Raw genomic sequence first — 27,074 nt, 5'->3', positions numbered from 1 at the left:
CAGTGAAGCTTTATCTCCAGGCCTGGGATCGCCGGGCACGAACTGCTTTCCCACTGAAAACAGGCTTGCGACAAAAACAAAGGGGCCCATGTCGAATGCCAGCCTGGAAACAGCCCTGCAACAGACATCCCACCGTCAGATACATCAAGGCGGCTGCTCCTGTAAGCCGCTGGAGCTTGTTTCTCTTCAAGAAGGTGGAATGAGCATAGCCCCACCAGCTGAGCTCCTCACACACCAGCCAGCCAACCTACAGCCCAGAGCTCAAGCCTCAGCTAGGCAGCAGAGCGGCTGGGGACGTTCTGGTCTTTCCCAGCGAGGGAGGCGACGGGCCGTTCCCAGTCACTGCCTCAGGCCCAGGGACACACTGTGCCATGGGGGTTCAAACCAAGCAGACCCCTTCCAGCGCCACGACCGCTGCCCTCCAAAGAGACCCCCCCAGGAAGATCTCCCCACGCCCACACTGGGGCTCCCCAGAGCGCCTAGGAGAATTCAGTCTGCCACTGAGTCCAGGCTGGTCTGGGGCCCTGGTCTCTCCAGCTAGGGGACATCACCCAGCTCCCTATTCCCAGCACTGGCAGGTATCGCTCGTCGTGAACCCTTCCATGCTCTGACAGCAACGGCCCAGGAGCTTCAGCTACACTCTCAGAGGATCCACCAGCCCCAGAGCCTCTAGGCTGAGGTCTCGCCTGCCCCCACTTGCCTGGCCCTGGAGCTGGGTGATGCCGAACCCCACGGGTTCAGAAAGCGAAACGCTCCCCAGTTCTTCTCCCTACAAAGCGGAATGATTTGGAGGGCACCTGCAGCACGTTCCTGCCTCCCGGTCAGCCGCAGAGCTGCCAAGATACATTCTTCTTCAGCGGGATCTGAACTATTCAGACCTTTGTGCCGTTCAGGCTTAAGCACACCTGGTATTTATAACCGCGCTAAAGCTCATTAGGGTGGAGGTAACGAGCGAGGAATGACAACACCCTCTCACTTCTTGCAGCTACCTGCCTGGCTAGGCCTTTCCACACTAACATTTACCACCATTGCTACCATGGGGGCAGCTCTGGGGTTGCGGGGTGGGTAGGGTGGGGCAAGGGATGACAGTGGTGGAAGCACCAAGCATGGACACAACTGCAAGCAGCAGCTGGCACAGACCTGCTCAGAGCAAGGCTACAGCACCGGGAGAGAAAGGGTAGTGCCATGCCAGAAGCATTCACAACCACCCTCCCTTGGCCACTCGGACGCTTCCCTTCAGGAATCCCACTCTTCCTCCTTCTGGGCAGAGGGGATCCCAGTGGGATTTTAGCTCTAACCCCTCCATTCAGCAGAGAGGAGCCCTGTGACATCTGCTGCAACCAGTCCATGAGGGGCTCTTGCTATGATGGCTGCTCTCTGCCCAGGGCCGGCTTTAGCAAGTGCGGGGCCCAATTTGTACTCACCTGGCGGCGCTCCGGGTCTTCGGTGGCACTCAAGGACCCACTGCTGAAATGCCACCGAAGACCTGGAGCGAGTGAAGGGCCTGCCGCCGAAATGCCGCCGAAGACCCCCCCAGAGTGCTGCCGGGTGAGTAAAAATTAAAAAGGCACCAGCACGGGGCCCTCTTAGGCACGGGGCCCGATTCCAGGGAATTGGCCTAAAGCCGGCCCCGTCTCTGCCCACTTCCACACCTGTACCTCCACCTGGCCCCAGCTGCCTTCCAGCCAGTCTCCAGTCGACTCCCACGCTCGCTCGTCCTGCCGCCAACTCTGAAAAGGATATTTCTGGCGTGTTTCTCCTTGACAGCCACTTCCTGGGTGTTAATGGCCTTATTGATGCTGACGGTCTGAAAAACAGAAAAGGGTTATGTGAGCATTAGCTGTGAAGGGCATGGGGGGTGGTCAGGGTCACAGGCTGATTCAAATCCTCCCACGGCCACGTACACAGCTCCCTTCGCTTCCTGCACCTGTTGATGGCTGGTATCGATCCAGGCGCCTGTCTCTAGACGAGGCCGCTCTCCCATGCCAGCTGCACTCTGCCAACTCCAGAATGCATTTCTAGGAGCGGCCACGCTCAGCTGATGCCAGGATTCATTTGCTCAGCACAATAACGAGGCAATTAAGCAGTGACTACAAAGAATAACCCCCCACACCTGCCCCTCTCCGGCTGAAGCCAGAGTCAGACCCACGTCCCTGCCCTGGGACAATGGTCATGGAGCCGGCGGGCTCTGGCTCATGGGAGGGGGCTGGGAGTCACCATGCTGTTGGTGCCAAATGCAGAGGGCAGCTGCCCAGGACAGCAAGGGCCCAGTCCTACTCCAGGCTGGGCACGCAGGAAACCCAGCCCTCGGATCCCTGGCACATTTGGGAGGAGACAGGCTAGTTCTCTAGTGCTGGCAATGGAGGCTTCAAAATGCAAAAGGAGAACTGTGGGGTAATGGAGCCCAGGACAGGGATGGAGGAGAGAACCCAGCTCCTGGCCACGGGTTGTCCACTATGCACGGGGAGATGAGGCAGGGCAGGAACCACCCCGTTAACCTTCCCCAAAGAGGAGCAAGGAGGGGAGCCAATGGTGATGCTGTCACTCAGCTTCCACCCAAGCCTGCACAGGGAAGCAGATAAACCCCCAAACCACTGGGCAAAGTCCCCTCCTCCACACGTTGCTCACCTGGCGCCTCGGGCGATCCCAAAACCAGGGAGACTCAAGGGAAGGAGAGGGAGCAGCAGCAGGGGCCACCTGTCTGACTGACACCCTCCTCCTGATCCGCCACACTCCCCTCAGCTCAGAGAGCCACGCCACACACGGCTGGGCTCCTCCACTTCTAAACCGGAGAGCTCCCTCCCCTGTGCCGAGGAAGAGCCCCACACAAAGCCGAGACAGGGCAGTGCTTTGAAGTCCAACCAGGTCCCCAGGGCAGGGGACTCAGAAAGCAGAGATCCGGCAGGTCCCACGTAGCCCCAGTGCTCTGTCTCTCGGACTGACTGCACTCCAGGGGCAGGGCTCCACTGCTCCCTGAGGAGATGAAGAGGGAACCCCTCCTGACAGAGGAATGGGTTTGGTCAGTCAATCCAAGTTCCTCTTTCCTTCACACGGTCCCATCTCTCCTGCTTTCACCCTCTCAAATAGTCTGGGCAGATCCTCCTCTGAGCATTACACCCTTCCCACGCTTTCCCTCCTTGGGCCTTCCACCGGGGACTGAACTAGCCCTCGGTCCTCTGCTGCTGCCTTCGAGAGCCCAAGAGCCCAGATCCAGCTTTGGCTCAACCCTTTGTTGGCTCCCTCCGGAGTCTCCACAAATCAGTTTCACTGCCCTGTCCCCTAGCTGTGGGGAGCAGCCCCTGAGCCTGGCAGGGCAATGGCCATTAGACCCGCAGAGCTGCCCCAAGGGGCAGCAGGGGCTCTCTGAGCAGATACAGCTGCGGTCAGACATGCCTGCCACACGCCTCCCATGAGTTAGATTACGGTAATGCTTGGGAACCCCAATCGAGGACCAGAGCCCCACTGTGCTAGAGGCTGCACAGACGTGATGAATGAGCCTTTTCCTACCCCAGAGAGCTCCCAATCTGCATGGCAGACAGGCCACAACTCCCAGGGGAATCTGGGAAGCGGGTGAAGCAGGAGGCTCTGGTTGCGATCAGCCCAGTGGAGTTTGGCAGCAAAGCTGAGGTCTCAGTTTGCCTCACACCCAACCAAGGCCCGACTGGAGTGATCGGTCGGGGGAGGTGAGCTTTACAGGAGGGATTTAAACAGGATAAGGTGGCAGCCTCCCTGCTCTAGCCCTGCCCTCCTCACAGCCCCAGCTGCCAGAAGAAACTCCCCCATCTTGGGAGAGCTTCCACCCGTACAAGGCAGTGCTTCTCCCCAGTGACCACACCAGCCTTGAGGAATGCGGCCACGGCACTGCTTGGGCCTGCCCATCCCTGCCCGCTAACGGGACTCAGCTTGTGCTGGGCAGATGCACCCGCCAGGGCACAGCACAGTCTAGTGCTGTACCAACCGGGCAGCACGCCCTGGGATTTTACATCCCTCCCCAGGTACAGACAGTGACGCAACGGGGTGGGGGCAGATTCCTTCTGGATTCAGCTGTCCCCCGACACAGCAGCACCCTGTCAGTTCAACAGCCCCAGCTCTGCTCTGCTCCGGGTGGTCTCCAAACACAGGCTGCCTGAAGAGCTAGTGTCTGCCCACTGTTAAGCATGGGTGAATCTGCTCGCCATGGATCTCCCCACCAGTACCCAGCCCAAGCCAGGAAAGCTAGTGATCCGACCAGTGGAGCAAACTCGGTGAAGAATCCTGAGGCGCGCTGTGCATACGCCAACAGGAAGAATCTGCTCCACAGCCCAGAAGGAGCCGGGCAGGGCAGGGCAGAGAGCTCTCCCGCAGCAGCGACAGCGCTCTGGGAACTATACACAGAGGAGCTGCCATGGTACTTGGCTACAGTATGTCCTCCCTCGCTCGACCAGGCAGTGCAGTGCAAGTTCCCTCTAGCCTGGGGTGCCCACAGCATCCTGAGCCCACCCCCAGGGAAGATGAGCTTCTCAATGACATAATAGGCAAGATCAGCCTGCAAACCCTGAGAGGATCTGCTTCCAGAGAGTTAGAGGAGGGGATTCCACATCTGCTCAGCTGCGGTAGTGAGAAGTATTATAGTGAACCTGGGCATCAGGATCCCTTATCCCTGCTAAGTTTTATTAATCTCTCCTCCTACGGAAGCGGTTCCATACCCCTAATCATTTTTGCTGCCCTTTTCTGAACCTTTTCCAATTCCATTAGATCTTTTTTGAGATGGGGCGACCACATCTGCACCCAGTATTCAAGATGTGGGTGCACCATGGATTTATATAGAGGCAACATGATATTTTCTGTCTTATTATTTATCCCTTTCTTAATGATTCCCAACATTCTGTTCGCGTTTTTGACGGCCGCTGCACATTGAGTGGATGTTTTCGGAGAACTATCCACAATGACTCCAAGATCTCTCTTTTGGGTGGAAACAGCCAATTTAGACACCATCATTTTAGATGTATAGTTGGGATTATGTTTTCCAATGTGCATTACTTTGCAGCATTGAATTTCATCTGACATTTTGTTGCCCAGTCACCCAGTTTTGAGAGATCCCTTTGTAGCTCTTCACAGTCTGCCTGGGACTTAACTATCTTGAGTAGTTTTGTATCATCTGCAAATTTTGTATCATCTGTTTATGCCTTTTTCCAGATCATTTATTAATATGTTGAACAGGTCTGGGCCCAGTACAGATCCCTGTGGGACATCATTATTCACCTCTCTCCATTCTGAAAACTGACCAGTTATTCCTACCCTTTGTTTCCCATCTTTTAACAGTTACTGATCCATGAGAGACCTTCCCTCTTATCCCATGACAGCTTACTTTGCTTAAGAGCCTTTGGTGAGGGACCTTGTCAAAGGCTTTCTGAAAATCTAAGTACACTATATCCACTGAATCCCCCTTGTCCACATGCTTGTTGACCTCCTCAAAGAATTCTAGTAGATTGGTGAGGCATAATTTCCAGTTACAAAAACCATGTTGACTTTTTCTCAACAAATTCTGTTCATCTATGTGTCTGACAATTTTGTTCTTTACTATAGTTTCAACCAGTTTGCCCAGTGATGAAGTCAGGCTCACAGGCCTGTAATTGTCGGGATCACCTCTGGAGACCTTTCTAAAAATTGGCATCACATTGGCTATCCTCTAATCATTTGGTACAGACGCGGATTTAAATGATCGGTTACAGATGACAGTTAGTAGTTTTGCAATTTCACATTTGAGTTTCTTCAGAATTCTTGGGTGAATCCCATCTGGTCCTGGTGACTTATTACTGATTAATTTATCAATTTGTTCCAAAACCTCCTCTAATGATACCTCAATCTGGGACAGTTCCTCAGATTTGTCACCTAAAAAGACTGGCTCAAGTTTGGGAATCTCTCTAACATCCTCAGCCGTGAAGACCAATGCAAAAAATTCACTATGTTTCTCCGCAACGGCCTTATCGTCCTTGAGTGCTCCTTTAGCATCTCAATCGTCAAGTGGCCCCCCGGTTGGTTAGCAGGCTTCCTGCTTCTGATGTACTTCAAAAAATTTTTGCTATTACTTTTTAAGTCTTTGGCTAGCTGTCCTTCACATTCTTTTTTGGTCTTCTTAATTATATTTTTGCACTTCATTTGCCAGAGTTTATGGTCCTTTCTATTTTCCTCACTAAGATTTAACTTCCACTTTTTAAAGGATGCCTTTTTGTCTCTCACTGCTTCTTTTACTTTGTTGTTTAGCTACCGTGGCACTTTTTTTGGTTCTCTTGCGATGTTTTTTAATTTGGGTTATACTTCGAGCCTCTGTTATGGTGTCTTTAAAAATGTTCCATGCAGCTTGCAGGATTTTGGCACTGCACCTTTTCATTTCTATTTAACAAAGTTCCTCAGTTTTGTGTAGTTTCCTTTTCTGAAATTAAAAGCTACAGTGTTGGGCTGCTGTGGTGTTTTCCCTGCCACAGGGATGTTAATTTAATTATATTATAGTCAGTATTACCAAGTGGTCCAACTATATTCATGTGTTGGATCTGATCCTGTGCTCCACTTAGGACTAAATCAAGATTTGCCTCTCGCCTTGTGGGTTCCAGGACTAGCTGCTCCAAGAAGCAGTCATTTAAGGTGTCAAGAAACTTTCTCTCTGCATCCCCCATCCTGAGGTGACACGTACCTAGTCCATATGGGGATAGTTAAAATCCCCCATTATTACTGATTTTTTTTATTTTTATAGCCTCTCTAATCTCCCTGAGCATTTCACAGTCACTATTACCATCCTGGCCAGGTGGTCAGTAGTATATCCCTTCTGATATATTCTTATTATTCGAGCATGGAATTACTATCCATAAAGATTCCATGGTACAGTTTGGTTCATTTAAGATTTTTACTTCATTTGATTCTACGCTTTCTTTCACATACAGTGCCACTCCCCCGCCCACCCGCCGCACAACCTGTTCTGTCCTTCCAATATATTTTGTACCCTGGTATTACTGTATCCCATTGATTATCCTCAGGCCACCAAGTTTCTGTGATGCCTATTAGATCAATATCCTCATTCAATATGAGGCACTCTAGATCACCCATCTTATTATTTAGTCTTCTAGCCTTTGTATATAAGCACTTTAAAAAATTGTCACTTTTTAGCTGTCTAACATTTTGTGATGTAATTGAATGGGATTCTTGTTCATTTGACTGTTCCTCATCACATCCTACCCATATTTTATTATTTTCCATCCTCTCCTCCTTACTAGGACATAGATAATCTCCATTAATAGATCCTCCCCTAACGGATGGCTCTGTCCGAACCACATGCTCCTCCGCATCTGTCAGCTTTCCCCCAGCCTTAGTTTAAAAATTGCTCTCTGACCTTTTTAATTTTAACTGCCATTAATCTGATTCCATTTGGGTTTAGGTGGAGCCCATCCTTCCTGTATAAGCTCCCCCTTTCCCACAAGTTTCCCCAGTTCCTAATAAATGTAAACCCCTCCTCCCTACACCATCGTCTCATCCACGCATTGAGACCCTGCAGTTTGCCTGTCTAACTGGCCCTGCGCGTGGAACTGGAAGCATTTCAGAAAATCCTACCATGGAGGTCCTGGACTTCAATCTCTTACCTAGCAGCCTAAATTTGGCCTCCATTAACCTCACAGTACATTAATGGGAGAAACAGGCTGGCTCAGCACAGTCAGGAGATAATTATTGACTCAGCCAATTAAAGTGGTGGGACTAATTCCCTCCTAATGCCTGATGTATTTACAGTCCTCCCCAAATGTTACTAACATCCTGGGTCTCAGGATGGCCCCCCTGTGGCTTCAGCACAACAGAAATGACTGAGGAAAGTGCACTGGGGCTTTAGCAGTTACACAAAACATATGTCCCAAGGCACAGCAGACAGAGACCCTTCTGCACAAGCACAGTTGGGGGGCCAAGTGCCTCCCACAGCAAACATCCCTCCGCCCCTTGCAACAGCCTAGCATTTACAGGTAGCAAAAGCTCCATCACAGCTGAGAAGCAGTTTCCAGTCTAACCCACACTTTACAGTTACTCAAATACTGCCAGGAATTCCTTTTAGGGTTGAAATGCCCCCCACTCCACCACCATGCAAAGGTTCTCTCCCTCTTGCGTCTCATCTAATGCACTCATAGGAGAACATCAGGACTGTTCTCCTCAGCGAGGGAGGACAAGCAAGCCAGCCTGGGAGGAAGGGGGCTTAGGATTTTTAAGGTAGTGCAGATTTACGGATTAGTAGATTTTAGGACCAGAAGGGCTCATAAGATCCTCTCGCCTGACCTCCTGTAGAACATAGGTCGCAGCATGTCACATAATTCCCCCATGCAATACGTTGTCAAAATGTTTAGGGTGCCTTTAAACCTGCAGCATTTGTGGGACCTGGGCAGCCACTCAGACATCCTTCAGAGGCACCTGCCCGGCTGCAGGGATGCCTTGCCCTCTGCATGTGGTCACTGTTCCCTTCTGCCTCCCCTCATGGGCTCCATAGCCTACCCACCCAATCCTCCCTCGAGCATCTTTCAGTGTGGCTCAGTGTTAACTACACTGAGCTCCCTCTGGAGCAGTTCAGAGGACAGGTGATGGGAGGAACTAGTCAGCATAGGAACCGCCAAACTGGATCACACCAGGGGCCCACCTAGCTCAGTACCCGGATTGTGACAGTGGCCAGCAGCACCAGATGCTTTAGAGGCAGCTGAAAGAAACCCTGCAGTGGACAATCATGGAATAACCTGGCTGTAGGGGAAACTTCCTCCGAGGCTGCTCAGTTTGCAGTCAGCTTATGCCCTGAGGAAGAAGAGCATAGGTAGCGGGGTCCAGCTGGAGTCAAGGGACAGCTTTAAAACACTGTTCTTCCCTTTCCACACACCTAACTTGTATTTATAGAAAGCAATTAACTGCAAGAACTACAGGTAATGCAACACTAAGCGTGAGGGATCAGCTCAGGAGAGGTATCTCCTGCACTGGTACAAGGGGCACACAGGGCCCTCCCCAGACAGCTCACAGCCTGCATCTAACACCAGCAGCAGGGTCTGAGCTTTACGTTTAGCAGCAGCAGATTTCATGTGTGTACACTGTCACTGCAGGAAACGGACTTCAGTGAACGCGAAATTTCAACCTGACTGTTCCAGCCTCACATTTACTGCTTTTGTATTTACTTTTCTCGCTCTCCCTTTTTTAAACACCAAGACGAATGAGGAAAATAAAACCAACTTCGCAAAGGAAGGTAGCCAGTGTTTGGGTCTGACCACTGGAGTGTGAAATCTAAGGCTGTCCAATCAAATCAGAGATGGGCCAGCTAGTGTGGATCACACTCTCTGTTTCCCCAAAGTGTGAGGTAAGAGTGTGCCCAGGGTTTTGGGTGGGTTAATTCAAATAGACAGACAAGGTCCTTTATCTAATTGGGTGATCATTAAACTTCACATTCATTCCAAGCTCTGAGCTGCAAGTGTTACTGGCTGGCTCCTGTCAACCTAAAGCGAGGTTCATAAATCCATATCTAGGGACCTAAATAAATAGTCAGATTTCCAAAGGTGAGGAGGACCTGCAGCTCCCACTGACTCCCAATGGGACAAGGACAAATGTCACCCAGGAAGAGGATGGTGCTTTAACGGTAGAGGGGAGCGTGCTAAAAAGGCAAGCAGTGCAGCGGGGAGAGAAGTGCTGAAGAGGGGAGAAGGCAGAGCATAGGACCAGAGGGGCATGGGGTAGAGAGCGGCTTGGCTAACTCAAATCTGGCTGAATGGAGTTACTTCACATTCTCCCCCCCAAAATAGTTCAAACTGGGCTGAGGAGGAGCAGGAGAAATTTCAGACCAAGAGGTAATAATCACGTACCTGAAAATAGAGTTTAGAGTGAAATCTCAATCCGGACTGCAGCATCCAGACCACAGTACTGTAATCTCGCTGTTGCCAATGTGCTACTGTTGGCAGCAAGTTTTAAGGAAAATCATAGCAGGCTTTGTCATTTAAATGCCGTGCCAAAACTCCCCCTTCCCCGATCTGCCACCTGATCCAATAGGAGGCACTATCAACTAGGGCTGCTTGGAGCTCAAAAAACTAGGGTACTGTACGTTTCTATCTGACCCAGTGGGATTAAGTATGAAGCTGTCCGGCCACGACCTCTGTTCAGCGCACCCTTTTCATTTCTTCAGCCACACGAGCAGCAGTGGCTGGAGAGCGCGATGCTGCTAGTTAGGGCTCCTGGCTGCGTGAGGCCACAAGCACAGCTGACAGACATAGTATCACTTTGAAAGAGCTTTGCCTGAAGGGACTCCTCGGTGCAGCTGCGCTTTAGTGAATGAGGTCTCTCTGGCTGCATGTTGCAGAAAGCAAAAGCCAGAGAGTCTGGGGCACAGGGAGCCTCCTTTTCTCGCCTCCAAGGCAGTTCAAGAGGCGTGCTCTTTCCCGGAAGGTTAAGGAAGAATATGCATGGGACTCAGCATTCTTAAGGCCAAGAGTTTCCTGGAGCTGAGACCTTTCAACGCTCCCTGAAAGAGCAGCATTGTAAAGCACTTCCTGCTCCAGCAGCTCTGTATGAAGCTGGTTCCGGAGAGGCAATTATCATCAGCAACACACAGGAAGGCACGCTTCATCCCCCCAGCCCCTCCCACGTCCCCCCAAAACAGTGTCTCTCCTGAAGAAAATGCTGAGTGTATTCCTGGGGGAAGCAGGGCACAGGAACTGCTCACTAAGTGCAGACAGAGTTCTGCACAGTCACACACCCATCCAATCTCTTGGCAAAGCCCCAAGGCCACAGCTGGTTCAACATCACAGACTGAAGCCCTTGGAGCATTGGCCTCTCCAGTCTGCTGATGTGTGGAGAAAAGTGAGGGGGGGAATCAGTGCCTCCCAAATTCCTCCCATCTTGTGCCTCACTAAGGCACCTCAGCCACCCATTCCTACAGCATGACCAGTGTCCTTGGGCCAATTTGGAAGCTAAATTCCAAGCTAAAAATTCCAGGGCTGGTTCCCACTGGGTTTTCCTGTTAAAGTAAGAAAGAATTTTCCATTAAAGTAAGATCCCCTAACAGATCAACAATATAGGGAAGATAGCGCAGAACTGGCAACTGACCTCCACCCTGAAGTGACACCACATGCGACCCCCCCACCTCCGATTCACAGAAGCAAGGTAACAAATAGAAGTTCATATAATTTCAGCACCTTCCAACAGAGCTCCTGGAGGGAAAGCCTTGGAGGGAACCAGGAGCCTCTGAAGTGACTCCTAACAAACCTGCTGCACGAGGACAATGCTGATTGGCAGCTCTGATGTTTGAACCCAGCACAACCAGCGATTCTCTGGCAGCAACCAGCATTTGAGGCTTCAGAGAAAGGTCCATGATGTGGCCTTTGTTATTTTACATACTTCTATCATCTCACCTTCAGAGACCTAATTTCTGGGTGAGACAGAGACAATGGGCCAGACTGGTCCAGCCCAGGCAAAGGACTTCAGTCTGGAGACAGAGACAGGGCCAACATCGGCAGAAGCAGTCAATTACATCACGTAAGGCAATACAAAGCTGGTGGAACCTTGACCTTCAGGTGAAGCTGAAGCCTATGACATACATTCCCTCTGCCTTTAATTATCTGTGGAGTCACGAGGCTTGGTGCGTCGGGCTTTACGCATTCTGCACCTTTCAGTCAGGCTGTGGCTACATTTGCTCTTTCACTGCAGCTGTCTCCTGTACACACTGTGGGTTTCCCATTCAGCACAGCATCCCAACTTGATGCTAAATGCATTCAGAGGCCCTCAAAACCACTGGATGTTACTAGTATTCATCTCTTCTAGACTCCAGCTACCTCCTCAGAGAGTTCCAAAGCCAGACACTTGGCAGGAGGTATGAGCTGAATGTTGTGGGGAAGCGACAAAGCTGCATTTGCGAGTTTTGCAAAGAATTTATCCCAGCTCAAAGCACCAGCACCAGACCATGGGGAGGACATCTCAGGATACAGAACTTGGGAGAAGAGCGGTTTTATTGCAGCCACCCAAGTTCAAGAGGCACACGCATTTCAAAATGCTGTCTGCCCACAGGCCCAAAGCGCACCTAACTGTGTTGTGCAGCCTTCCCGTCTGGGCAATGCTTTGTGGCACTTGCAAAGAGACGGGAGTTGCTACCTGTGGAACAGGCAGATGGGGCCATCAAGGGGGAGCACATTTCAATTGCAAGCTACCATGCTGCAAAGAGCAGGGGCTACTTCAGGCACTGCCAGACCATGACTAAATCCCCCGCATAGTAGCACCTTTTCCTCAGAATGATGAAGGGATGCCTGCTCCACTGCCTTCATTTTCGGGAGTGGCAGAAAGGTGCCTGGCTTTGCTCACTGAGGTACAACTGCTCCGGCTGCCTCCCTTCACCACCACTCCCTCCGTTCTGGGACAGTTCCCTGACTAGCTCCGTGGACCAGGAAGCTCTTTGCTCCAGTTTTAATCCTGTCATAGTTCCTAGAAGATGCTTCGCTCTCCAGGGCAACTCCAAATGTGTGTCAGACTGACTGTTAGACCGAGCTCCCTGGGGAGAGCATCTCCCCTGACCGGGCTGTTAAATACTAGACATTATTGCGGAGGGGCATTTGTGCTGGTGTCTGGGAAGCCCAGGTCTTTCTGAGTGCTCACAGGCCGCTCAGAACTGGAGCTGCTCAGTGCTTTTATTAGTGGGATGTTTACAACAGGCCCATGGGCTTCTGGCATGTGGTCAGGAATCCAGGCACAACTGGACAAAATCTAAGTCAGTTTCCTGTGAAAACCATCGCAGGGGGAAATCTGGACGTGGAAGGTCTGCTCCGCACTTCAGTAACCTGTTTGAGAGCCCAGGCAGATTGGGGGGTGGGGATCAGCAATTCTGCAGTGGAGCAGTTCTCATAACCATTGCATACCTCCCCCTTTTATGGAGGAGAGATGTTGCAAATCAGTTCCTCTTTTCAGGCAATGGTGCAAACAACTCAAACCCTGAAAGGGAAGAAAGAGTAGAAATCTCATCAGCCCATGTGACTCAGGCTCCATTTATGCAACCCGTACAACAACTGAGCCAAGGGACAGGGTTACAACATAGTGGAGAGCTATAATGTCATCAAAACTTAACAGCATCCCCAGAACTGAGTTATAGTCCGGTGTGAGTTCACTGTTGGGCCCAGAACCCTGCAGCACTTTTAACAGTATTCTACCCAAGTCAAGGCAGGACCCCGATTGTGTCATACCTGTCACGTACACAGGGTCTCAGCGTGCCAGAAGAACTGTGAAAGCTGCAGGTACACCCGAAGCAGAATAAGGAACGGCCAATGCTACAGGTGTAGAAATTACCACCCTGCAGTGAAGAGTCCAGGCAGGAAGTCACAGGAAACAGGGTAGGAAATATTTTGTCTAAAACTCCTTGCCCTGGTGCAGCATGAGTAGAACCTGGCCAGCATGCTGTTGGGTTGCCAACATTGCGTGCATCTGCTTCCTGTCCACTTCATTAGCATGTGTTACAGGAAGCGTGTGGAAGCAGTATTCTCCCTTTCTGGGTAAATTGCTTTTGCTGTGGTTTGTTTGACAACCTCTGCCCCTCCCCATGACATTTCAAAAGAGCTGAGCCTCCGCAGTGACTTTTGGGAATCAGTCCTAAGACATTTCATGTTGGACACAAAAATGAAGGCATCAGAATTAGTGGACACTTAAAAATTTTGGCTTAAGAGATGTTCCCTGGGTTACACAGCAAGCTAGTGGGAGAACCCAGGAGTCCTGACTCCCACCCCCCCTTGTTCCAACCTCTAGTCTATCAGCATTACATTTGCTGGGTCAGGGTCTTTTTTTGAATAGTTTAGACATGAGAACTGTGAGGGCAACCTGAACAAGATGGCAGCCTCAAACCGTCAGACTAACTCTGCCAGCATGTGTTCACTGAGTATAAACCTGCCAGGTGCTGAGAACCTTAAATCCCATTGACATCAGTGGGAGCAGAGGTACTCGGCATCTTGCAGAATTTGCCTACATGATAAATGTAGTGGAATGGACAGAAATCCCCTTCTGGAAATGTCCTGAAACATTCCATTCTCTCCAGGGGTGGCTCTAGATCTTCTGCCGCCCCAAGCACAGCAGGCAGGCAGGCTGCCTTCAGCAGCTTGCCTGCGGGAGGTCTGCCGTCCCACGGCTTTGGCGTACCTGCCACCGAATTGCCGTTGAATCCGCGGGACCAGCGGACCTCCCACAGGCGTGCCACCGAAGGCTGCCTGACTGCCGCCCTCGCAGGGACTGGCAGGGCGCCCCCTGTGCCTTACCGTCCCAGGCACGTGCTTGGAGTGCTGGTGCCTGGAGCCACTGCTGATTCTCTCCAGCCAATCAGTGCCAATGGCTCTGGGGGCCAGACAAGATGGTGGGGAATGGAGGGTGCTGATTGGCTGGCTGGGGAGACAGAGAAGGGAGTAACTAGTGGATGTGGAAACAGCCGTGACCCAACTATTCTGCAGAAATATAAATTATACAAAAGGTAAAAACATGGTGAAACCAGCCCTACATACAGGTCACGTGGAAGATACACACATCCAAATCAATCATCACAGCCGGACGGAGTAGGGGACCGTGGCTGCAAGGTCAAAATGTATCTGTATCCAGCATGGGAAACACATGAGACAAAACTCAGAGCAACCATAATAGCTCTCTATCCATTACTGTGTCAGCGAAGACTCAGAGCCACAAGCAGGATCACAACCAATGCAGAATTGCAGCGGGATTTCTAAAATAGATCTCTGAGATACACATGCACGCACTGGCAGAGGTCTCAAATCTGCCAGGCACAAGCCCACGAAAATTACAAGCTTAGTGTACTTTGAATTGCAAATCTACCACTAGGCAAAGAATTGTTCCGGTCTAGACAGTGGCTGCCCAGAGATTTCTCAGGTCTCCTTTCAGTCCAAAAGGAAATGAATGTCGACTATGGAATCCTTCACCATCGCAACTGATTTGGAAACACTAAGTAAGTTCCAGGGCAAATCCTCTTAGTAACGCTCCTCATTTCTCCTTAATTCTTTTCTAAAAATGGCTTGCTAAAGGTTATGCAAACTTCCAAAAAAAATTTCAGCCAAGCCGCAAGGCACACCACAGTATTAGGGGCCTCAAGCCATGAGAAAGATACGGTCCCACAGAAGTTCCCTGTAAAACGATAATCTATGAACTAAAAGGAGACAGGACAGTTCAGTTACGGCCACACAGCTGTCTCTCTCGAATCACACTGGAGTAGGGTAGCGCTGAGTGTGGAAGGGACATTTAGGAGTAAGGGCAGGTGTGTGTGTGGCGGGGGGGGGGGGGAGGTTGGGAGGAAGGGGCTCTCTTTTAATTGGGTGTAAAGGACAATTTCTCAGATTTAAGTTTCTCTCTTTAAATAAGCAGCAAAAGGCAAAACTACACAACCACACACAGGCAGCTGTCCAAGTTAACACAGTCTCAGAAAAGGTTTTCCTCCATCGAGTGCTGAATAATCTCGGCACGATTAACAACATGAATGGGAGCGGAGTGCTCTTTTGGTACTAAGGGGGTGACCTCCCTCATCCTTTGGAAAGTAGAGCTGCTCTGCTCTGCTCTGCCTGCAGTTCTCTCAAGCAGACTCTTCTGAAGCATGAGAGCTCTCAGCAGCACAGCTGTGATGACCTTATACAGTAGCAGCAAAAAGAGCACAGCCCTGTTCCTGTACACAACATGAGCAGAAAGGAAATGGAGAAAGGAGTGTGCAGCCAGGGCAGACCACAGAGGCAGGTGGCATGCTGTAGATGAAGAATAACGCACAACCTTCCAGTGAAGTTGTAACAATTGCTCCCCAAGAAGAGATGGCAATAGTGAGGGACACAAAAAGGTACCATTCTTTCCTGGCCATTTCTCCTCAGGTCCCAGCCAAAGGATGAATTTGGAAATGAAAAAAAATTGCATTCTTCCAGGCCCCTCCCAGAAACCAAGCTCTGTGAACTTGAGACAGCATAATGAGAAGCCACTCACTGTCGATCTTCATAATATGATTGTCCCTCCTCTAACTTGCCTGCTTTGATCAGCAGTGAAATAGTGAATACTGCTGACCTGTAAATAATCGACATTAGGCTTCAGAGTGAACACACCATTCAGATGAGTGGGGCACTCATGTGGCTCTCAGAGCTACTGTTTCAGGCTGCCTGAAGACTCATGCAGATATTACTGCATTGGCTGATGCTTGGCTCACAATCTGAATCTTTACTTCACAATTGTAAGGCCTGCAGATGCAAATGAAAACTGATCTTCTGGAGAACAGAAATGGCAGCCTCCAGAAGAGCCCGAGCACTGAGTGGCTATGAGCTGCCCCCTTTGAGCCTTGCTCCTGGCATTGAAGGCTCCAGGGACAGCTGGACCACCATCTGATTCAGGGAAGAACGTTAATGCTACTTGTGGTACCAGCTCTTGTTGCTAGCGGAGCTTAGGAGCGAGAAGAAAAGGGAGACGCAAATTGGGGACTGGGAGGACAGGTACATGGAAGCGAGATAAGTGCCTCCTGTCATAGGGGCAACAGAGGAGGGACCAGGTCACCTGACAGGTATTTGGGCTTTGACCCTTCCTTTGGCTGCTGAGTTTTCCCCACCATTGGTAGGACCCTGTCCAGCTCAGGCAGATTTCTGAAGGGAATCCTGTCAGGCACACATGCACACCGGGGGCTTGTGTCTTGGGAAGGGCTGGACAGGAGTGTGCTTATAGTCTCATTTGGCTTTCAGACAGCACTTCCAATCCGCAGTCCCCACTTCTCGCTGGTGACTCAGCAGCTGCACCGGCACTTTGGAAGAGTTGGGACATGGCTCGTGCTTCTGCTTCATGCCTGTTGGGGCAGAGGGCTCCCTAAAGCAGTGGCAAGTGTTGGAAAATATCTGCCGGTCAGATTCACTTGGGGCAAATCCTACTCTCTCCATATGAAGATGACGATGGGGTGTGTGCGTGCATGTCTCAAGAGCGAGAAATACACCTAAGTGGAGCAGGGCTTGACAGAATCTTCAGAACACTGCCGAGGGAGGTGGGACATGTACAGCCATTGCAATTTAACTTACCCCAGGCAAAGATCTGCAAAACAAACCTGTAACTGGCTGGGCATGGCAAGAATCCATGCAGCTAAAATGTGATGAGAAGATATTGTAGATTGTGGAGAAGATGTCAGAGGTTCCAGTTCTGATATCATGCTGCTTGGGAAGATATTACTGACTTCTAAGGTTAATTTAATCTTTCACCTACCAATCACCACCAAATGTCTTAATGCAAAGGACAATGCAAGATGTGAGAACTGTGAATCGTGAAACAGAACTGCCCATCCACCCCACGAACAGTCATAACGATGGTTACAGTAAATGTCACTCTAAAGAAGATGTGAGCCCATGGCAATATCGAGAGATGAGGGCTAGAGGTTTGTACCTGGGACTGGGCATCAGGAGAAGCAAGGTTACTTACCGGTAATAGGAAATTTCTGTATACATTGCCTCTGCCATGTAAGACTTGTGGATCATTCTGTGGCTCACAGACAAAGTCCACAACTGTCCAAAAAGTAGTAAGACACACACACATCCTTACCTCATGAGGAATTCTAGAAAGACCTTTCCTTCTAATCATCTGTCACATTCTTAATAACCTCAGCAGAGCCCAATGACAGTAGCGCCAAAGAAGAAGGAAGGGATCAGTGTGGATCTGCAGAGGCAAGGTATTCAGAGAGCTCCAGATTCTGCTAAGTAGCCTGGACTGGATTGCATGGAGGAACGGCACCACAAAAACTGAGGACAAGATTTTGAGATGGAGAGTATGAATGACTGTGTCAAATGCAGCAAAGCGGTCCCGGAAGATGAGGATGAAGTAAAGGCCATGACATTTTGGCTAGGAAGAGGTCTCTTGAGACCTTAGCGAGAACAGTTTTGGTGGAGTGTGGCGGGGCAGAAATCAGGAGGGAATACAGACTGGAAGAGAACTCAAGGCAATTGTTGTTATCAGAGCACTCAGTGAATTGAGAGGTGATGGGAGGGAAAGGAGACGGGTTACAGAGACAATAAAAGATGGATGCTAGACCCTAATAAATCTGAATACACAATTTAATCCATTGTGATCGTCTCTGAACCAAAATGGTTAGGGCCATTAGAGTTCTCAAATGCAACAAACAAACAATCTATCCAACTTACTGAAGGGCTTGCTTGGATTCTGTCCAAGTAATAATCCAGTGTCCTTACTCCAGCTTATGGAATCTGGCCTCCGTTGAATGAGGTTTAGGAAAAAACACTGGAGGCAAAGCAGATTGATTTAGGTGGGATTTTGTGGCCACAGTGGGCAAAAATTTAAGATGAAGTCACAAAGGCATCATGTCCTTGCAGTCTAGGCCTCTGTTGGGAGTTTCTGTCAGAAGGGCTCAGATTTCATTGACAGTGTAGCTGAAGCCATTAGAAATGCCAGCTGAGACTGTCTAAGTACAGCCCAAGGAGATGGGGCGAGGGTGGCTTTTAAGTCACCTTTGTGCGAGTCAAGTTCTGAGCTTCTCGATGGGGCTGATGTGCTTCCTTGTATAAAGTAGAGCAGCCTGGGAATGCTTTATAAAGCAGCAGAGTAATAAATTGATGAATAAATATGTCAACCACATTAGAAACTTTCCCTCATGGATGCAAGAAGATTGAGGAGTCAGTACAGAAGCATGGTAAGCTGCAAGCACTGACAGACAGACCCTGACAGTGGCCAGAGATCATCCCAGCCCCAGCAGAAATAAAAAGTAAATCAAGGATAAAAACTGGGATCAGACAAATAACAGGATCAACATTTTAAAGCACGGACAAATCTTGGGAATATCGCCTCTTCAAACTGGACGGTTTCCTGGACCCAAAACGGTACTTTCCAAGCTATGCAGAGAACTGAACCAGTAAGTACCCACAAAGCAAGCAGCCTGCTGAAGAGACTTCTGCTCTGGGTGAAATATCAGTACATGGAAGGTGATCTGGGATCTGAGGGAGGATGAACAGAGGGGTCTCTGGATAGGACTAGCAGATCCAAAACCTGCTCATGGTTCTCTTGTTGAATCTTCCTCAAGACTTTGGAAAGGGAAGGGAAAAAGCTGCATCTGTCAGTGAAAAACATGCAAGTTCAGATTCCTGTTCACTCTAGAGCGGAACCCGCCTCCTTACCAGCCCTGGATCTTTTGGGTGAAGCGGAATGAGCATGTGTCCCTCCATGCTCTCCATCATCTTCCCAACAGGGGTAACATCACAAGAATAAGAGGTGGGAGGAAGGAGAGCTCCAGAGCCACATTTCCTGTGGGACACAAACTTTATAAGGGAGGCTAACAGGTGGCCGTAGGTCAAACAGCACGTCAAGGCCACCTAGACTTGGGAGCTTCCCAGCCAGCTACCCTCCAGAAGCAGAAGGGACCACCTGTACTACAAATAAAGCACAGTTCTTACTTCATGCCTTGCTTCCACAGAACAGAGCCAGGTTCAAAGACACAGGAGCTCTAAACGAGAGAATACAAGCTCAGAGAGAAGGAACTTTCCTGCAGCCCAAATGCCCCCAATTAGGAAACAAGTGGGACTTGACTCCAGAGACTGAGCTGGGTCCTGCAGAAGTTCTGAGTGCACAGGGCTCCCAAGAGTGAATCCAGCAAGTGATCTCTTCAGAAAACATCTTAGAAACCAGAGAATCCAGACACCTTAGATCCAAAGATCTAAGCTGCTCCTCTGACCTCCTAGGTTCTGAAGAAATAAACGCGCTGGGGCGTGACGATACTCCACCAGCATACTTCTAAAGCAGCAATGTTGCTCCCAGTGCCCTCAGAGTGCAGGCTGCACCTGTCTCAAGTGTGCCAGACAATGGCACTCTGATACTCCAGAGCCCTCAATAAATCCTCCAAATCTGGACCAGAGGGAGACTTCTTCCTCTTCTCAGTTGAGACACTCGAAAGGCAAGCTGAGATTCAGACTCTCAGAGTCTTGGTCAAATACTGAGACTATCCAAATTTCATCCATTAAGGAAACTCAACCCCTCCATCCCCCCTTCACAAACACAAGGCATAAAAGCCATGCAAGCATGAGGGTATCAAGCTACACTTTTTATTTTTTGAACACTGCTCTTATGATGGGCTTTCCTATGGTGCTCCTCAACAGAGGCTATGAACACATCTTGGACTTTGCTAGACACATTGCAACAAATGGCCACAAACAGGTATCAATACACCCCTACAACTGCCAAATACAGACTAAAACTGGTGTGTGGGGGAGACAGCGGTTCGTTGACCATGAGAGCTGGCAGAAAGAGTGGAACTGAGGGATGGTTAGAGAGCAGACCCGTTTATACCCTCCGTTCCAGAACACCACAATGGTGGGAGATACAGGCATGGTCTATTCATATCTTACTGCTCTCAATAGTTTGTTGTCTTGTTAGTTAAGGCTGTAACTCCTAGAAGGGGGATCTGCAGAGGTACTTTTGGCTCCTCCTGTCACCAAAACAGCAACTCAATTAACCTCTATGCCTCAGCGTCCCCACCTGTCAAGTGAGGATGACAATATTTAACTACCGCGCAGGGGCCTGTGAGCATCCGTCCGTTAACATTTCCACAGCACTTCAAATATTAGGAATACAACATAATTGCTAAGTATTGTGGGAGGGATAGCTCAGTGGTTTGAGCAGTGGCCTGCTAAACCCAGGGTTGTGAGTTCAATCCTTGAGGGGGCCACTTAGGGATCTGGGGCAAAAATTGGTCCTGCTAGTGAAGGCAGGGGGCTGGACTCAATGACCTTTCAAGGTCCCTTCCAGCTCTAGGAGATTGGTATATCTCCAATTATTATTAAAATTTTTTTTTATTAAATTGTTTTTACCCATCACAGCTTTGAACTTTCAGAAGTCAGCATCACACTGAAACAAGCCAGTAAACACACAGATAAAACTGGCGCCTTATTTTTGACTGGCACAAGCTAGGATATTCCCAGGCATTGCGTCTCAGGGAATTACTGCACTTCTTGAGCAGCTGTTTCCCCAGAAAAGCCCCCATTGGTCTCATTGCTTAAATACTGATACGAGTCTGATGTCACTAGCAGCCAATCAGTTAAGCTGATGGCCCATGTTGCAGAGCCAGTTCACAAGCATGCCCAGAAGCCTTCTCTGTGTTCGCAGGGTTTTGTATTTTATGTGGGGATTTCATGCAACAATAACCTTTCACTGAACACTTCTTTGCTTAATCTCTGTGCTTGCAGGACAGAAGGTCACTGGTCCCCTGCATTTTCTATGCACAGCATGTAACGACAAGTCTCCCTCAGCCTCCAGAATACTCTCAATATTCGATCACACCAAGCAGCTGGAGTGTGCAGCAAAAATAAGCGTTTGGGCATTCTTGGTATTTATAGGACACAACAGGAGCCAGAGTCATTCTGGCTCTGTCCCCCGGCTTTAGGGTGTGCACTACTGGAAAAGGCTGGAGTGGAGATCCCTCAAACTCTCCGTACCCAAGAATCTAACCTCTAGAGGAAAATTTCTGCAGCAATTTGGCATCATAACAAATCCTGCATCTTGGCAGGGGATTAGACTAGATGACCCTTGCAGTCCCTTCTAACCCTGTGATTCTACCATCAAAGGAAAATTTTGCTGAGAAAGGAAATGATATTTCAGTCCTTACAGAACCTTCCACTCAGGATGAAACTTGCCCTTTGGGGTAGCCAGTCATATTCTCTCACCAAGTGCATACTCCGAAGGATGCTGCCTGAAAATACCTTTCCAAGAGGAAGGTAAAAATCGAGCGGTGCATGATGATCTGATAGCACCTTACGCTCCAATTTCGCCACACATTAGTTAAATTTCAAGCAAGTAGCTACAGATTTTCCCTTGCTAGAGAATGTTTCATTCATGTGGGTGAGCAGCATGCTTGTGAATTAAGCAGGTCCTAAGCTTGAATCCAAACAGAATAATGCAAGGTCCCAGATGTGAAAAAACCTGACATCTAATCCAGTACATGGACAGTCAGACTGTGAGGGTAGCAACTGGAGTTTTTGTCAAACTCCTTCCCCCCAAACTTCTGCTGAGAAGGAAACGAGAGGCAGGTCTTCTTAAAAGAAAAAGGAATCCCTCACCACAGCAAGCAGATGTGAGAAAATGAGAGGAGCGTGCATATTGCATACATTTATCTAATTAAGGTACCAAGAACCATATAACCTAATGCCTGGCAGCTGATGGGTGCCAATATCTCAGAGCTGCAACCCTATGGAAGGCTCATGCTGGGTGCTTGTGAGAGCCATGGGTCTGATCCCCAGAAGTGCCTCGGTCCTTTTCAGAGCTCTCTGTTTGGATTTTTATGATCTTGAAAGGGAGACAGATCAAGAATAGTTATTAGGGCTGCACACTGTGCTCCCTCCCCCCACTCAGCTCTGCCAATGCACCGGTGCGCTGGCCCCTGCTATTCCAGCTCAGAACTACCACCTCACTCTGCACATGAAAGCCTGCTTTGCAAAGATTACCACTATTAGTTATTATTTGCACCATGAAAGGTTAGTGTATTAACCGAGTGCACCACCTAGTAATTACCCCACAAAGCTATTTTCGAGCGGAAAGTACATTTGCATCCAGCACTTGCCTTTGCTCTGAACAAAAGGCAGGCACCATGGATCAGCTCCCGTCTTCTGTTGTACACAAAGCTCTCTCTGCAAAGCACAGACTGTGTCTGAACCTTGCCCAAATGTGCATAAAGAACTCGCAGCAGCACCATACATGGAGACTCAAGTCCCTAAGGCACAACCTGAACGGTGTTAAACTAGAAGGCAGAGCAACAGGGAAAAACAAGTTCAGATGGGTGGATGTGAGTGAATCCCAATTCCCAACACTCCACTTGATTCAGGCAGAGGGGCAGAAACTCAAACACAATAAGAGTTCTCTGAGGATCAATCCCAAAATAACTCCCAGCTCCAGAGAGCACAAGGCTTCTATGTAACAATTGCCCCAATGCACCCCCCCAAAAGGCACTTGTTGTTTTCCCCACATATTAAAACAATGGGAGCCAAATTCTGGGGTCTTTAATCTAGCAGAACTCCCCGTGACTCCACTGGAAAAGAGTTTTGCTTGATTAAAGCCCCAGAATGTGTCCTGAGAAACTAAGCACCATGGAACTGGAGGGTGAGATGTATTTGGGTAACTTGTAAGCAAACTCCTGAGATTTCCCTTCGCAAGCCCCCCCCCCCGCCCCATCCTTCGTTTGCACTCTCACAATATCAGTCTTCTGAGTTTGCCCAAACACCATCACACACAACGGGGGCTAAATGGCCAGGGCGAGGAGTGATGACAACAAAATAAACTGGACTCAAAGGGAAAAGCACCGTGAGATGCAGGTGGAGAACGGGGATTAAAGTGAGCTCAGTGGGCAAACCAGGGCCAGGCTAAAGGGATGCTGGAAACATGCACTTACCATCTTGCCCACCTCCATGGCCAAGGGCTGCTCCCGGCTCAGAAACCCCGAAGCTTGACGCTCACAATATCCAAGAAGAAGACAGCGCTCCCCTCCCCCAGGCCCCGTTCTCTGAATGCTCAGAGGCTCGTCCGGTTACTACGGTTCAGAAAAGCCCATCGCGGCCCCCTTGCGAATCAGCGCCCGGGGCCGGCCTGGGAGCGGGGCCAGCCTGCAGGCTGCGGAGTGCCCCGAGCAAGGCAGAGCGGAGCTGGACGCAGAGGCGAGGTGAGGGGCGACAAAGCACCGACCGACTCCCAGGCGCCCCGAACAGCCCCCAGCCCCTGGGCACGGCACACAGCGAGTCTCCGGCTGCTCGCTCGCTCGCGGCGGCTCATCCGACAGCAGCAGCAGCAGCAGGAGGAGGAGAAAGACTCGGGTGGCTGGAGCCTGCCTGCTGCACTCAGCCACAGGCTGGAGTGTGTGATTTGAATAACAAAAGAGCTCCTCTCTCCACGCCAGGATGGAGCTGCTAGTCACAGAGAGAGGGCGTGAGCGGTACGTGTGTGGCCAGGGGACCGGGGCTACTGACAATCAGACTCAGGAAGTGGAGGCAGGGCTCTCCCAAAAGTGGGATGGATTTGGTCTCCCTCTACACAGATGCTCTCTGGTTACCACACACTCGCTCGCCCGGACAAGGGCTTGCCAGGGTTAGCAGTGTCTTTCCAGGAAATCTACATGGGGTTCTGCACAATAAAATACCACCGAGACCTTCCCTTCCAAGAGCGTTTATTGCTGAGTCTTCTAAGCCAAAACACATCCGCGAGGGGAGGAGAAAGTGCGGAGGAGCAGCATAATGAGGAGGCTGATCCACACAGTCACTCCGATGAAGTGGGCTGTAGCTCACGAAAGCTTATGCTCAAATCAATGTGTTAGTCTCTAAGATGCCACCAGGACTCCTGTGCTTTTTACAGTCACTCCAGTCTCAATGCCGTGGCTGGGCATTCTCGGTACACGCTCCAGCCCACACTTCGGTTTTTGCACGTGGCCTGGATGTCCTCTTGTGGAGGGCCAACAATCAACGGTCTCTTCAGTCCAGGAGCAACCTTCACGGGAACAAAGAGGCAACTGGGCTGGCTACTAGAGTCCTAATGCTTTCCACACAGTTTGCTACTGACTGGCTGCACAGTCCTCGCCCGACATTTCTGAGTGGAAGGTGCATCCCTCACAGGAGAAGGCTTGTGGAGCAACAAAGAGAGGAGAGAAAATGCAGTAAAGAAACAGAGAAAATATTTACCTGCTTAGGGTGGGGGGGCCGAGTGACTTAATTAGTGTTCAGACAGTGCTTTGAAATCCTCAGCTGGGGGGCATTAGAGAAGGACAAAGGACTATTATTGTGCTTCCTTAAATGCCCTAAAAATAGCCCGAAAGTAGATGGGAGGAAATAAAACCCACCACTGACATGCTGCCACTGCTTTGGGGAAGGTGGGGGGTGGAGCAGTCACTCTGCACCCGCAGTTGCCGCTTATGGTGAAAAGAAGTTGCAGGAACAGGAAGGAAGTAAAAGGAAGGATGGTCTTGTTGAAAGAAAAATACAGCCTTGTGGTTCTGAGTCTGCCACTTACTGTGTGACCATGAGAAATCACTCAGCTCAGTGGTCCTCAGTGACCCCATCTGGAAAAGAAGAATGCCACTACGGTCTTCCCCTGCCATGAAACTCCCTACTGCTCGTGAGGAGCACCAGAGAAAGTGGTATGGTTAATAATCAGGTGGTGAAGAATCCCATATCCTACTCACGCTGCAGAGAGAATCCATGGAGGCAGAATGCAATCACCCATCTTAGCATTTAGCCCCTCATCCCCACAGTTCTGAGATCTCCAGGAGTCCTCAGGTGTTCAGGTCCTCAATTTTACATCTAATTTGAAAGCCGACCCCTCCAAGAGCGCCGTGTTCCCTAGCATCGGGCATATAACTCTCCTTTGTATCCCTCCAGTTCAGTTAGAGGCCAACTTAGTCTGGGTGTCAAAACAGAACAGCTCAACAGCAACTGGATATTGGCACTGTACTTCACAGCTCTTTTTCACTCGAAAAAGCAGAGAAGCAGCTTGCAAAGGTGCTTGAGATGGTGCACGATGCCCCTTGCTCTCCCATAGCAAATGAACTGGAAAATTAAAGGGAAGGTGGCTCTGGAAGAGATACTAGAACTACATCTTCCTCTCTCCTGGCCCCAATCCCTCATTCAACGGCAGCGCAAACATAAGAATTATGGCTGCTCAAGGTGACGCACGTCCCATCAAATGAAATGTCTTCTGTTCCTAGTAAGTAAATCCACCTGAAGCACCCAGCACAGAACATTCGCAAGGAGTGGTTTTAGACAAGAAGAATTTGGCCAGACCGTGAGTTAACACTGTGCCCCCATCTAGGGGAGACCTCGCCTCATCAAGGAAAAAAACTTCCTATACCTTGTCTCCACTTGGATTTTACAGCAAGATAGTTAACTCACATTAAGCAACAGAGAGTCCTGTGGCACCTTTAAGACTAACAGATGTATTGGAGCATAAGCTTTCGTGGGTGAATACCCACTGCGTCAGACGCATGACATTAGTTATCTCCCTCGAAACACACCCCTTTTTTGGCAGTGAAGTCAGTGACAGCTCTAATGGGACAGCTGTCCAGTTTTTCCCACAATGAGCTGCTGTTGACATGGTTCTGCAAGTGGGATGGGTACTGACACGCACACAATTGGGCTGAGAAGTAAGACCCGTGCATGTAGATAACTCAATCATGTTTGACGAGCAGGTCACAACTTGGCTACAAAACTAAGGTTGTACTTCTAGTATAGACAGAACCTTAGTTCGAGGAGAAGAACCCCTACTTTTAACTCATGGGACCCTCATTCCATAATCCTGGCAGGACATCAACAGAGGATTCCATAATCCTCTGCAGTCTGCAACCAGACCATGAATATGTGGCTTTACTGGGATCTGTCTTCTGAAGTATACATTTTGGCAGGAACACTAAATGAGAATTAGATACTCGTTATGACTACTTGAGATAATTGGGTTGCAGTAGCACACTACCACCAAGAACAATAATTTTTCTTCCACTTTTGCTGGCATGAATACGTAGCTTGATTGCAAAAGGCAGCTCTGCAAAATCATTGCACAGCACCCATAATTTAGATTGCCTCTCCCTGCAGCCTACAAATGCATATATGGCACCACTCCAGGCAACGAAATCTGCATCCAACATGCCAGGGACAGAGGGGGATGCAGCAATGACAAGGAAGTCACCCCTGACTGGACCTGCCAAGAGCGTGGCAGTGTCTGTACCTCCCATCTGAGCCTTGTTGATCATCAGAGGGACCAAGATGAGCTGTTTACTTGATGGACTATGAATAATGACACAGTCTGGGGAGGGGTAAAGCTAAGCAGGCACCAGCACCAGCAGGCAGTTGGCAATTTTGGCTTAAAAGTATAAGCAGTTTTAGCCACACACTTCTCTCTGAAGCTGCTTAGATGAGTGATTTCTAGCCAGTAAAGCAGTGGCTCTGAACTTTTCCAGGTTACTGTACCCCTTTCAGGAGTCTGATTTTTCTTGTGTACCCCAAGTTTCACTTCACTTAAAAAATACTTGCTTACAAAATCAGACATAAAAACAGAAGACTGTGATAGCACACTATTACTGACAAATTGCTGACTTTCTCATTTTT

At 49.6% G+C, this 27,074-nt stretch overlaps 1 protein-coding gene across 3 annotated transcripts in view; it reads right to left on the bottom strand.

Moving 5' to 3' along the window:
- The window catches only part of HIP1 (huntingtin interacting protein 1), a 159,517-nt gene that overhangs the window by 56,845 nt on the left and 75,598 nt on the right, over positions 1-27,074 (bottom strand). The window contains exons 1-2 of one of the 3 annotated variants that reach the window (XM_044993521.1): positions 23,384-23,660; positions 1,744-1,807 (exon numbers count right to left, since the gene is read on the bottom strand). In XM_044993521.1, the coding sequence (XP_044849456.1) occupies positions 1,744-1,807; positions 23,384-23,401 (82 nt within the window). In that variant the 5' untranslated portion in view covers positions 23,402-23,660. Of the gene's footprint in view, positions 1-1,743; positions 1,808-9,839; positions 9,900-23,383; positions 23,661-27,074 lie in introns of those variants that run through there. The other 2 variants (XM_044993520.1, XM_044993519.1) reach the window with 2 other exon arrangements.

This window comes from Mauremys mutica, chromosome 19 (assembly GCF_020497125.1).
Source record: "Mauremys mutica isolate MM-2020 ecotype Southern chromosome 19, ASM2049712v1, whole genome shotgun sequence".
In the NCBI taxonomy this organism is placed as follows: domain Eukaryota; kingdom Metazoa; phylum Chordata; order Testudines; family Geoemydidae; genus Mauremys; species Mauremys mutica.
This window is presented reverse-complemented; position numbering and strand designations above follow the sequence as displayed.